At 36.4% G+C, this 13937-nt stretch overlaps 1 protein-coding gene across 6 annotated transcripts in view; it reads left to right on the top strand.

Moving 5' to 3' along the window:
- Positions 1-13937, top strand: part of DOCK7 (dedicator of cytokinesis 7) — a 245196-nt gene that overhangs the window by 162799 nt on the left and 68460 nt on the right. For all 6 annotated transcript variants that reach the window (XM_025373022.1, XM_025372964.1, XM_025372899.1 and 3 more), the window contains 2 exons: positions 4759-4928; positions 5908-6062. In XM_025373022.1, the coding sequence (XP_025228807.1) occupies positions 4759-4928; positions 5908-6062 (325 nt within the window). The remainder of the gene's footprint in view (positions 1-4758; positions 4929-5907; positions 6063-13937) is intronic.

Raw genomic sequence — 13937 nt, 5'->3', positions numbered from 1 at the left:
GCACACGGTGGCTTGTGCCTGTAATCCCAGCTGCTCGGGAGGCTGAAGCATGAGAATTGCTTGAATCCAGGAGGCAAAGGTTGCAGTGAGCCAAGATCACACTGCTGCACTCCATCCTGGGTGATAGAGCAAGACTTCTTCTCAAAAAAAAAAAAAAGCTTGATGTGTTGTTGTGGTCCAGCATCCTTTGTGTGGTATGTCCATCTTAATACTATGACCATAACTCATTTGGGTAATAATGACTTAAAAGTGTTTTTTCTCATAGTAGGAATAATACAAGTTTATAATGCAGTTTAGCCTCATACAAGAACTCCAGAGAACAAAAAGATACTTTAAATAGGTTTTTACAAGGGTTCTCTATTTATTGAATGAATAAGAGAGGAGGTATGTCAAGTTCTTAGCAGTATGTCAGGGGCATAGTCAATACTGAATAAATTGTGAAAGGCCAGATCTGCAAGAGAAAGACATGTGTTTTTATAATGGCAACTTCCTAAGTTTGGAACCTATTTTAAAGAAATAGTTTTTCACCCTGTGTTCTAAACAGAGCTGGAGGGTCCTGAAGAGGTGCTAATGGGTTTCCGTGTAGATTGGGGTGGGCAGTGTGTGCAGACTTTGGAGTACAGAGAGGGCAAACTAAATGGGTGAAACTCTGGGCCTTCCACCCCTGCTTGGCGCCACTTTTGTATTTTGCCATTTGACAAATGACTATGATGTCATTAAAAAAAATAATAAAAGAATCTGTTGTTTGGGGAAAAACACTCTAAAAACAACTTATCTAAACATACTAGCTTTTTAAAATAACTGGTATAGCTCACTCATTTGAATCTATATTTTCAGTATGTTTACTTGGTATATGAAGGTGTTTTTGGTTACAATAAATAGAAAATTCTTCCTCCAGCTGGCTTTATTAAAGGAAGGAAATTTACTATTTCAAAATTGGAAGAAAGATAGGATTTTTATTATTTATTATTTGTTATTTTTGGTTTTAAGGAGCAGAAAGTTTAATAGGCAAGAAAGAGGAAAGAAAGAAGAAAACAGCTCCCTGGTGTAAAGCTGGAGGGGGCTCTGAACGGATCAATCCCCAGAAAAATAGGTTTTTATCACAGTAATATCATCAGTTCCGTGATACCATCATGATTCCAGTTCTTTACATTTCTTACCTCTGCTGGAAGTGTCAGCTTTATCCTAAGGCTGGAGCGTCTCATGACTGCAAGATAGTCTTGCATATAGTTGCCATATATAGGTTCTTAAGGCCCTGTATATCTGGCTCTTGTCTTCTCCTGCCACTCTCTTCCTCCTCACATACCAAGATCTGGCCATGCTGGCCTACTTTCTGTTTCTCTAATGCGCCAAGCTCATTCCCACCTTCAGGCCTTTGCACGTGGATTTTTCTCCTCTTGAAGCAATGTTGAACAGCCCTCAGATGTTCACATAATCATTTCTTGCTTGTGGTTCTTCAGGTATCTGTTCAAACAGCATCTTCTCAGTGAGATTTTCATTGACCACCCAACCTAAATTACAGCCATGTTGACCAGGCACGGAGGCTCATGCCTGCAATCCCAGCACTTTGTGAGGATGAGGCAGGAGGATTGCTTAAGCCCAGGAGCTCAAGACCAGCCTGGGCAACATAGTGAGACCCTGTCTGTACCAATAATTTTTTTTTAATTAGCCAGACGTGGTGGTGCATGCCTATATAGTCCCAGCTACTCAGGAGGCTGAGGAGGGAGGATCACTTAAGTCCAAGAGGTCAAGGCAGCAATAATCACACCACTGTATTCCAGCCTGGGTGACAGAGTGAGACCTTGTCTCAAGAAAATTAAATAAATAAATAAATAAATAGGCCAGGCGTGGTGGCTCATACCTATAATCCCAGCCTATAATCCATACCTATAATCCCATACCTATAATCCCACTTTGGGAGGTTGAGGTGGGTGGATCACCTGAGGTCAGGAGTTTGAGACCAGCCTGGCCAAAATGGTAAAACCCCATCTCTACTAAAAATACAAAAATTACCTGGGCGTGGTGGTGCATCCCTCTAATCCCAGCTACTCGGGAGCCTGAGGCATGAGAATCACTTGAACCTGGGAGGCGGAGGTTACGGTGAGCCAACATCATGCCACAGCCTCGGCAGCAGAGCAAGACTTTGTCTCATAAATAAGTAACAGCCGTGTTGCCCTTGTCACAGTCATTCTTAACCATATAACCCTGTTTTAGTTTCTACAATGCACTTATCTGAAATTTGCTTGTTTATTATCTGTCCTCTCACAGTAGAATGTGAGCATGTGCCAGCATAAGAACAGGCACCTTGTCTTTCTTGTTCAGTGCTGTATTCCCAGTGTGTTAGTATTGTGTCTGGAACAAAGTGGGCACTTGGTAATGTATGATAATTTGATGAATGAATGATTAACTGTAAGAAACTCACATCTCACCTTTAAATTTTACTGTCTTGGGAGGTATATAGATTATATGCAGCATTGTCTTAGAAAGATCCTTGAGAGGAATGTTTGTCTTTCAATCCACATGCTGCTATATAATCAAGAATAATTCCTTAAGTGGCAATAATATGTTCTATAATTAACCGAAGATTTGCTCTTTAGAAACTTTCATTATAATTAGAAAGTTAAGACTGCAAAACAGTACACTATGATTAAATGTTGGTTTTGTAGTACATGGTTCTTTAGAAGATGAAAGGATTTATATTCCTTTATTGTAGCATTTATAAAGAATTGAAAAATCCTTTGAAGTATTGAAGAATTATTATTTTTATGTCTGTGTTTTTCTCTTGCTAAAGTGAGCTCCTTAAAAATGGGGAATGTCTTATCTTCAACATCTAGAATATGATATTACAGATCTTGTATTAATATATATTTAATAACTGAATGGGATTAAGCAGTGTAAACATATGAAAAGGCTTTATGAAGACGAGTGGATAGAGTTTAGGTAGATTGAAGTATGAGTATGGTAGCTGCTGACAGATAAGGAACACTTTTGGCAATCATTAGTGCTTATACAGGAAGTCAAAGAGGAGAACGTGAAAAGCAACTGGCCAGGATCTAAGCCTTGGGAATAATGATGGGGAGTCTGGGGAAGGTGGGAACTACTGGAGAAAATCCTGAGAAGAGATTATGTAAGATGACAAAGTGTCAAGTGGAGCTGGATAATGAGATCTGAGATAGGTTCACTAGATGTGGTTCTTGACAATGTTTAAACGTATACTTTCCGCCCGCTGGCCCTCCCTATACCCACTAGTCAATAAAAGGGAAACATGGGCCATGGGGCTTGGCAGGAGGCCACCCAGTGGGAGAAGGAGGAGCCAGGGGAGGTGTCTTATTTGACCTTCTTTTGGGAACGCAGCATGTTTTGTGGCTGTACTTCTTGTGGCAGTTACGGCACAGGGGTGCAGGTGAGCATAACCCTTGAGGCAGATCATCTTGTCACAGTTGTGTTTCTGAGTGAGCTGGTGCAGGCAAGGCCCAGTGGTGCCACCTCGCAGGCAAAGCACCACGTGCAGGCAGACTCTTTCTGGATGTTGTAGTCTGAGCGTGTGGCCATCTCTTAGCTGTTTGCTTTCATGTGTTTTAAAGCCTCTATAAAGGTATACTTTATGAATAAAGAGCTGGAAGAAAGAATAAAGAATCTCCATCTAGATTTCACATACAGCTTTGTAAAATGGCAGATACAATCAAGGGCTTTGGAGGAAGACTACCTGTTTTCTAGTCTCAACTTTTTAAAGTGATGATATATTTTCAAGATAGGAAAGACACATTTGAAGAAAGAAGGGAAGAGCGTAATGAAGGGAGACATTGAAGCTATTGAAAAAAGGTGGGGTTCATTGAACATATGGAGAAATTATTTTCTGTGAGAAGGTACATTTTTTCTGAGACAAAAAGGAAAGATGATTTGTGAGCTATAAAGATGGAATTGTGTTAAAAGACCTGGCCAGAGCAAATTCAGAATGGCTTTTCTTTCCTAAGTTGGAAGTAAGGTCTTCAGTTGTGATTGATAATAAGAGGCTTAAGGAGAGAGAGTGAGATCTGAAACTGCTGGTGGATGCAACATTAAGGGCCAGTTGAAGTTGGAGTAGATAAATTTTAAATTAGAATGGTTTGCATAGTTAAAGTGCCATCAGCTTAAGGAGAGACAAAAATGTTTAAGTGAAAGTGGCCCTTGTTAGTGTATTAGCCCATTTGAAACTGAGGGGGATTGGGAGTCTAAAAAAGTTGTAAGGGCCCAAATGAGGTATATTAGTAAAGAAGTGCAGTTTAAATAGAGATGTCAAAGGCAACCCCAGCCTGTGGGCTACATAATCCATTAGGTAGGGGATTTTTCTTTCAGAAAAAGGGAGTAATTTATTTTTGGTAAATGTGAAAAGATCTTATTTGATGTAATAACATTTACAGCATTTTAAAATTTACCTTGTTTAGCTTCAAAATGTAACTATAAGTAGTCTTAGTTTCTTTATATTCAAATATACTAATAAGGAGTTAATATAAAAATATTCAGATTTAATTCTAAGTGAATTTGTATAGCATTTCCTTTTCTTCAATTCTTATTTTACACATTTTTTAATTTTTATACATTTAATTTATTTTAAAATGAGAAATGTTTTGTAGGAATGGAATGCATGCAAATATATGACAAAGGTAAGAAATTGAACAAAATTTTTTCAATACCATGACTTACTGTTTGTTTTAAAGATGTTAGCTAATCTCTGTGGCCTTACTGCTTTTTCTTCTTTGTCGTCTTCTTTTTAAATAGACTGTTTGGATTGCATAAGAAAGTCATCAATATGGTACACAATTTACTCTCCAGTCATGACTCAGACCCACGGTACTCTGACCCCCAGATAAAGGCTCGAGTGGCCATGTTGTATCTACCTCTGATTGGTATTATCATGGAAACTGTACCTCAGCTGTATGATTTTACAGGTACCTGGTATAATTAAGACATTTTAAAGGCAAAGCTCAATGTTTAAAAGTGTTAGAAAATATCTCAAGGATGAAGATCTTATTTTAGGAAAGTAAGAATTGTGCACTGATAAAAGTAAACTATAAATATTTAAGTATATTGCCAAAAAAAAACCTTTGACCATGTGAGAGAATTCCATATAAGATTGCTTTAAATAGTTCTTATGATGAATTTTAAAACAATGATTTTATAGCAATTCTGTACCTACATTTTAGGAAATGTTTGTGTAAACATGCACTGTACATCTGAAAAAATACAAGAAAACTTGACAGATGTTTACCACCGTCAGTTTTGACTTTATTCATATATATAAAATTGAAATGAACATTCACTTGAATATCAGGAATTATGTTTATTGCTAACACCAGGTTAATAAGTTGAGTGGTATTACTTCTTCAAAACTAGACCCTACAAAGTTTTATTGCTCTTGCTTTACATATTTAGAATTTACTTAAACATAGAATTTAGTTTGCAACAATATTTTCGTTAGGGCAAATGAGGGAATTTAAACTAGCAATTAGCCCAAAAGCTTCCAGTTTAGTAAAACAGAAACGTTTCCTGAGTATCTAATGTGTATTAAGAACTTTGACAGGTGCTGGTGTTACAAAGATAACCAACTGTTTACCTTTAAGAGACTGATAGTTGAGCAGTCTTTCTATTATTTTGATCGCTAACATGAATTTCCTTACCTGAAGGCAGAAATGTTTATATTCTTATATCTTCTTTGACTAGCAAGTTAATGTTCTCTATAAACTATAAATTATTACCGTAGCAATGAGTTACTGTTAAAGATATTTAAAATATTATCTAAAAGAAGTAAATCTAATAACTATTACATGTTAACAGGTTATTCTTTTAAAGAATAGTGGAGAATAGGAAAAGGAATTAGTTCAACTAAAGAGTTTTATTTATTTATTTTTTTGGACTATTTTTCTTTAGAAACTCACAATCAACGAGGAAGACCAATTTGTATAGCCACTGATGATTATGAAAGTGAGAGCGGAAGTATGATAAGCCAGACCGTTGCCATGGCAATCGCAGGGACATCGGTCCCTCAACTAACAAGGCCTGGCAGTTTCCTCCTCACGTCAACGGTAAAAACAATCCTCCTACAGAATTTTTTTTGCTAGAAAGACAAATATTTGGATATGCCCTTAAGTATATGAGATTATTGTTATCAACTGATGCAAAAGTACTCAGTTTTATGTATGAAAACATTAAAGTTCCCAGAGTATTAACTGTTTTCTACCAAACAGTTTTAAAAATGATTACCTCAGGCTTTATAGGAGAAAGCCCTGTATTCTGTCATTCAGAATTTGGAAAATTGCCTCATTATAGATAGTTCATTTCTTTATTTTTTAAACCTGTTTTATTCTTTAGCAGCCCTAAGAAAGATTCTCAGTCATTTGAGGATTTTTTTTAATCTGTGAGGATTTATACTTTTTTATGTTTGGAAAACACTTGGTATTTACTATGCCCCTGAATTTTCCCCCTCTTAAAGGCAGAAGGATTGGGGCAGGAAGGAACCAAATTGCCAATAGAGCAATATCAAGTTCTAGAAGTTTTAAATGATTTTTTTCCAGAAAAATGCAGTAATATTTAAGGAAACTGCCCTACTTGACAAATTTATAGCTTTATTAAGGTATTATTTACATATCAAAAAAATTCACCTATTGTAAGTGTATACCTTAATGGTTTGTAGTATATTTACGGAATTGTGCAGGTATCACCACAAGCTAATTTTAGAACTTTTCCAACACCCTGGAAAGATTCCTTATACCTTTTAGCAGTCACTCCTACCCAAGCACTAGAGAGTGACTAACCTACTTCTATCTGTATAGAGTTTCCTATTCTGGACATTTTATATAAATGGAATTATTTACTGTATGATCTTTTGTGTTTGGATTCTTTCACTAAGCATAAGTTTTTGAGATTCATCCGTGTTGTGTATGTATCAATACTACTTTCCTTTTTTATTGCCAAATTGTATTGATACACTAAAGTTTGTTTATCCATTTGTCAGTTGATGAACAGCTGGGTCATTTCCACTTTGGGGCTGTTAGGAATAATGCTGCCATGAACATTTATGTACAAGTCTTTGTGTCCACATATGTTTTCATCTCTCTTAGGTAGATACCTAAGAGTGGATTTGCTGGATCATATGGTACCTCTATGTTTAACATTTTTAGAGACTTCTAAACTCTTTTTTTTTTTAATGTGGCTATACTATTTTTCATTCTCATCAGCAATTAATAAGAATTTCTGTTCTCCAAATCCTCATCCACACTTGTTATTATCTGTCTTTTTGATTAGGACACCTTTAGTGATTGTAAATTGGAACTTCACTAGTTTTGATTTGCATTTCCCTAACAACCTACACATGTTGAACATCTTTTTGTGTGCTTATTGGCACATTGTTTTGTGTACCTCCTTTGCAGAAAAGTCTATTCAAATCTTTTGTCATTGGCCAGGAGCAGTGGCCCACACCTGTAATCCCAGAAATTTAGAAGGCTGAGGTGGGAGGATTGCTTCAGCTCAGGAGTTTGAGACCAGCCTAGGGGACATGACAAAACTCTGTTTCTATCCAAAACCACAAAAAATAGCCAGGCATGGTGGCGTGTGCCTACTGTAGTCCCAGCTACCTGGGAGGCTAAGGTGGGAGGATCATTTGAGCCTGGGAGGTGGAGGTTGCAGTGAGCCAAGATTGCACCATTGCTCTCCAGCCTGCACAACAAAGCAAGACCCTGTCTCAAAAGAAAAAAAAAAGTTTGGTATTTTAAGATAGTGTTATTCATCTTCTTGTTATTGAACTGAAAGAGTTCTTTATATATTCTGGATTTGTAAAATAATCAGCTATCTGATTTACAAATACTTTCTCCCTTCCTATGGATTATCTTTTTACTTTCTTGATGGTGTCATATGAAGTGTGAAAGTTTTTAATGAATTCCAGTGTATCAAATTTTTTTTTATTAATTGCACTTTTGGTGACCTACCTATAAAATAATACAATAAAGTACATGTACAAAATGTAATAATAAAATAAACAGCAACGTATCCACTGCTCATTTTAAGAAAGCAGACATCACAGCCTGGTAACCTTCAAAGCTACCAATGGCCTTGCTCAATTTGATCTCTCCCTCGCCTGAGAATGACCATTGTTCTTAATTTTGTAAACCTTTTTTTTTTTTTTTAACTTTTGTGAAGTATACTACATATGACAAAGTACATAAAACATAAATGAATGAGGTTTTAAAACATTAGAAAATAAACAGCTTTGTAATTACCACTCAGGACAAAAACAAGAACGTTGACTGCCTTCCAGAAGTTCTTAGCATGCCCTTTCTCAACCACAGCAACCCACCAAACTACTCACTGTCCTGATTAATTATATAATTGCATAATTTTGTTTAGAGTTTTACCATCTAGGTCAGGTGTGGTGGCTCACTCCTGTAATCCCGGCACTTGGGGAGGCCGAGGTGGGCAGATCACTTGAAGTCAAGAGTTCAAGACCAGCCTAGCTAACATGGTAAAACCGATCTCTACTAAAAAATGCAAAAATATTAGCCAGACATGCTGGCAGGTGCCTGTAATCCCAGCTACTCAGGAGGCTGAGGCAGGAGAATCGCTTGAACCTGGGAAGTGGAGTTTACAGTAAGTCGAGGTCATGCCACTGTACTCCAACCTGGGCAACAAAGCAAGACTCTGTCTCAAAAAAATGGATAGAGAGAGAGAGAGAGTTTTACCATCGAAGTTTGCATTCTAAGATACTATAGTGTGTATATATAGAGAGAGAGTTTGTTTGGTTTTGGTTTTATTTTTTGGGACGGAGCCTTGCACTGTAGCCTAGGTAGGCTGGAGTGCAGTGGCATGATCTTGGCTCACTGCAACCTCTGCCTCCTAGATTCAAGCGATTCTCTTGTCTCGACCTCTCGAGTAGCTGGGATTACAGGTGACCACCACCACACCTAGCTAATTTTTGTATTTTTAGTAGAGACGGGGTTTCACCATGTTGGCCAGGCTGGTCTCAAACTCCTGATCTCAGGTGATCCACCTGCCTCGGCCTCCCAAAGTGCTGGGATTATAGGCGTGAGCCACCATGCCCAGCCAAAATACTGTAGTTTAGTTTTATATTATGTTTTTAGTATTCATTAATGTTACGAAATGTAGCTGTAATTCACTGATTTTCATTTCAGTATGATACTCCATTGTCTAACTATAAATCAGTTTATTTGCCCATTCTATTGATAGATGTATGAATGGTTTCTGATCCTTGGTTATTTGCAAACAGCAATTTTGCAGACTTCTTAAAATATATATCCTGCATGCATATATATACTTCTATTTAGGGTATTTTCTAGAAGTGGAATTTGTTGGGTCATAGACTGTGGATATCTTAATCTATAGCAGGTAATAGCCAACTATTTTCCAGAGGGCTTACCTTAATTTATACTTAACACCTACAATATGAGAGTTCTCATTCCTTTGCATGTTCATCAATACTTAGAGAATTGTCAGATTTTTAAATATTTGCCAATCTGGTCATTTATAGTTGAATCTCATTTTAGCTTTTATTTCCCCAAAGACTTATGTGGTGTGCACTTTTCCATATGTATGATTGACCATTTGGATTCTCTCTTTTGAAGTGTCTAGAGTGCTTGTATTTGGTTGTTTGCTTTTGTTTAATGATTTTTAGGACTTTGTATGTTCTAGATCAAGTCCGTTGTCAGTTATAAGTGATTCAAATATTTCTTCTCTGTAGCTTGCTGTTTTACACATTTAATGGTGCATTTGGTGGTAAGAATGCCTACTTTTATTTTATTTTATTTTATTATTTATTTATTCTTTTATTTTTTTGGGAGACGGAGTCTTGCTCTGTCACCCAGGTTGGAGTGCAGTGGCATGATCTCAGCTCACTGCAACCTCTGCCTCCTGGGTTTGAGCGATTTTCCTGCCTCACCCTCCTGAGTAGCTGGGACTACAGGCATCCGCCACCATGCCTGGCTAATTTTTTTGTGTTTTTAGTAGAGACAGGGTTTCAGCATTTTAGCCAGGATGGTCTCGATCTCCTGACCTCGCGATCCACCCATCTCGGCCTCCTAAAGTGCTGGGATTATAGGCTGAGCCACCCGCCCAGCCTAGAATGCCTAATTTTAAAATACTTAAATGTATCAGTCTTGCAGCTAATATTTTCTGTATCTTCTTTAAGGAATTTTCTTCTATTTCAGAATTTTGAAGGTATTCTGTGTTACATTCTAAATTTTCTTTTGTTCTTCCTCTTACATTGAATCTTAAAATCTACCTGAAATATATTTTTTAATATACAGTATAATTTGGGAGTCCAGATTCATTTGTTTATTTATTTATACTGCATATTATACCAGATTATTTCAGCACCATTTATTAAAAGAATATTTTCCCTACGTCTCTGTAGTACTGCCTCTATATGGTCTGCTATGTAGAGAAAGTAATACATTTTAAAATTTTTTCTTGGCTACTTTTTGGCCCTCTGTATATCTACATAAATTTGAAAATCAGCTCGTAAAGTTCCACTAAAATAAATAAACAAAAACCAATGAACCTGTTGGAATTTTAGTTAAGATTGTATTGAATTATAATTACACTATTGAATCTTCTAATTTTTGAACAGAAATCCCCCCATCATTTAGGCGGCCTTTAGTGTCTTTTAGTACATAAACTTTTTTAGTTTCTACCAAGGAAGACTAGCATATCTTTTGTAGATTTATTATTCATGCTTGATATTTTTTAATGTTCTTATAAATGTCTTTTTCAAAAATTCTGTTTTCTAACTGTTGATTGCTTTGTATGGAAATGGAATCAATTTTTGTACAGAAACAAAATTCTCATTATAAAAAAATGATTTTTGTACAGTGATTTTTATTTCCACAAGAATTGATAAAGTGAGAAACTGATAACACATTTATAGATTTTTTTTTCCTACACACAATCATATAATTTGTGAATAATAACAGTGTAGTTTCTTCCTGTCAATTTTTTTTAATATATATAAATTATTGTACTGGCTGGTACCTCCAGTACACTGTTGAATAGAAGTGGTGATGTTTGTATCTTTAAAAGTAAAACTTTCAGCATGTCATTCTTAAACATATGTTCTGTATGTTTTGGGTTTTTTTTAAAGATACTTTCCTTTATTGTGGAAGTCTCTTTCTATTACTAGTTTACTAAGCATTTTTTTTTTAGTTATGAATAGTTGAATTGTTATCGAATGCCTTTTCCGCATTCAGTGAGATGGCTGTATTGTTTTGCTTTTTGGTCTTTTAGTGTTGTTTATTTAAATTGATTTTCTAGTGTTAAACCAACATTGTAATCCTGAATTAAACTCAACTTCTTCATAATTGTGTACTAATGGATTTTGTTTGCTAATATTTTGTTAGGATTTGTATATGCATGGTGATAAGATTGCCTATAATTTTTCTTTCTTATATTCTTTTCAGGTTTTAGAATCAAGGTTAGGTTAGCCAATTAAAATGCCGTAGGGAGTTTTCTCTTTTATTCTCTTCTCTGCAAGTACGTAAGATTAGAATTATTTCTTCATGGAATATTTGGAAAACTTATGAAGCCATCTGTGCTTGAAGTGTGTTCTTTTTTAGGTTTTAAAATTACTGTTATAATTTATTATCTGTGAGACTGTTGAAATTTTCTGTTTCTTCTTACATTGATTATTTATTTATTTATTTATTTATTTATTTTGAGATGGAGTCTCACTCTATCACCCAGGCTGGAGTGCAGTGGCATGATCTCGGCCCACTGCAACCTCTGCCTCCTGGATTCAAGCCATTCTCCTGCCTCGGCCTCCTGAGTAGCTGGAATTACAGGCGTCTGCCACTGTGCCCGACTAATTTTTGTATTTTTAGTGGAGACAGGGTTTCACTGTGTTGGCCAGACTGGTCTTGAACTCCTGACCTCAGGTGATCCCCCGCCTTGGTCTCCCAAAGTGCTGGAATTAACAGGTGCGAACCGCTATGCCTGGTCTTCTTAACACTGCTTTTTGTAAATTTTATCCTAGTAGAAATGTATTCAAATTTCTTGACTTACAAAGTTATTCAAAAGACCTTGTATAATTTTTTAAATGTCTATATCATCTGTAGTAGACATAAACTTTTTTTCTATGGCTAGATTTTTGTACCTTTTCTTACCTTTATCAGTCTTACCAGACAGTTGAAATATATTGTTAGTCTTTATAAAGAACCAGTATGGGGGCACTGTTGACTCTCACTTTTTAATGTTTATTATTTATTATCTTCTGCTTTCTTTGGGTTTACATTCATGTTCTTTTTCTAACTTCTTGAGATAGATGCTTAACTCACTAATTTTCATCCTTTCTTTTTTGATATGTATTTTCAGCCTATGCATTTTTCTTCTATTGTTTAGTTAAATGCTGTTTATATGTAACATTTTTTCCTTTTTGTTTATTATATTTTAAGTTCTGGGATGCATGTGCAGAATGTGCAGGTTTGTTACATAGGTATATACATGCCGTGGTGGTTTGCTGCACCCATCAGCCCGTCAGTTACATTAGGTATTTCTCCTAATGCTATCACTCCCCTACCCCCCTACTCCCCAATAGGCCCCAGTGTGTGATGTTCCCCTCCCTGTGTTCATGTGTTCTCATTGTTTGACTCTCATTTATGAGTGAGAACGTGGTATTTGGTTTTCTGTTCCTGTGTTAGTTTGCTGAGAATGATGGTTTCCAGCTTCATCCATGTCCCTGCAAAGGACATGAACCCATCCTTTTTATGACTGCATAGTATTCCATGGTGTATTTGTGCCACATTTTATTTATCCAGTCTATCATTGATGGGCATTTGGGTTGTTTCCAAGTGTTTGCTATTGTGAATAGTGCCGCAGTAAACATACTATAAAGCCTCTGTCTTTATAGTAGAATGATTTATAATCGTTTGTGTATATACCCAGTAATGGGATTGCTGGATCAAATGGTATTTCTGGTTCTAGATCCTTGAGGAATCAGCACACTGTCTTCCACAATGGTTGAACTAATTTACACTCCCAAAAACAGTGTAAAAGCATTCCTATTTTTCCACATCCTCTCCAGCATCTGTTGTTTCCTGACTTTTTAATGATCGCCATTCTAACTGGTGTGAGATGGTATGTCACACCAGTTAGATTTGCATTTCTGTAATGACCAGTGATGATGAGCTTTTTTTCATGTTTGTTGGCCTCATAAATGTCTTCTTTTGAGAAGTGTCTGTTCATATCCTTTCCCCACTTTTTGATGGCGTTGTTTGTTTTTTTCTTGTAAATTTGTTTAAGTTCTTTGTAGATTCTGGATATTAGCCCTTTGTAAGTTGGATAGATTGCAAAATTTTTCTCCCATTCTGTAGGTTGCCTCTTTACTCTGATGATAGTTTCTTTTGCTGTGCAGAAGCTCTTTAGTTTAATTAGATCCCATTTGTCAATTTTGGCTTTTGTTGCCATTGCTTTAATCATGAAGTATTTGCCCATGCCTATGTCCTGAATGGTATTGCCTAGGTTTTCTTCTAGGGTTTTTATGGTTTTAGGCCTTACGTTTAAGTCTTTAATCCATCTTGAGTTAATTTTTGTATAAGGTGTAAGGAAGGGGTCCAGTTTCAGTTTTCTGCATATGGCTAGCCAGTTCTGAACACCATTTATTAAATAGGGAATCCTTTCCCCATTGCTTGTTTTTGTCAGATTTGTCCAAGATCAGATGGTTGTAGATGTGTGGTATCATTTCTGAGGCCTCTGTTCTGTTCCATTGGTCTATATATCTGTTTTGGTACCAGTACATGATGTTTTGATTACTGTAGCCTTGTAGTATAGTTTGAAGTCTGCCGAGACCAGCTCAGTTGGGGAGACCCTAACCCAGTGGCCCTAGAGGAATTAAAGACACACACAGAGAAATATGGAGGTGTGAAGTGGGAAATCAGGGGTCTCACAGCCTTCAGAGCTGA

Source organism: Theropithecus gelada, chromosome 1, assembly GCF_003255815.1.
Source record: "Theropithecus gelada isolate Dixy chromosome 1, Tgel_1.0, whole genome shotgun sequence".
NCBI classification, from domain to species: domain Eukaryota; kingdom Metazoa; phylum Chordata; class Mammalia; order Primates; family Cercopithecidae; genus Theropithecus; species Theropithecus gelada.
Note: the sequence above shows the minus strand (reverse complement) of the source record. Positions and strands in the feature narration are given on the sequence as shown.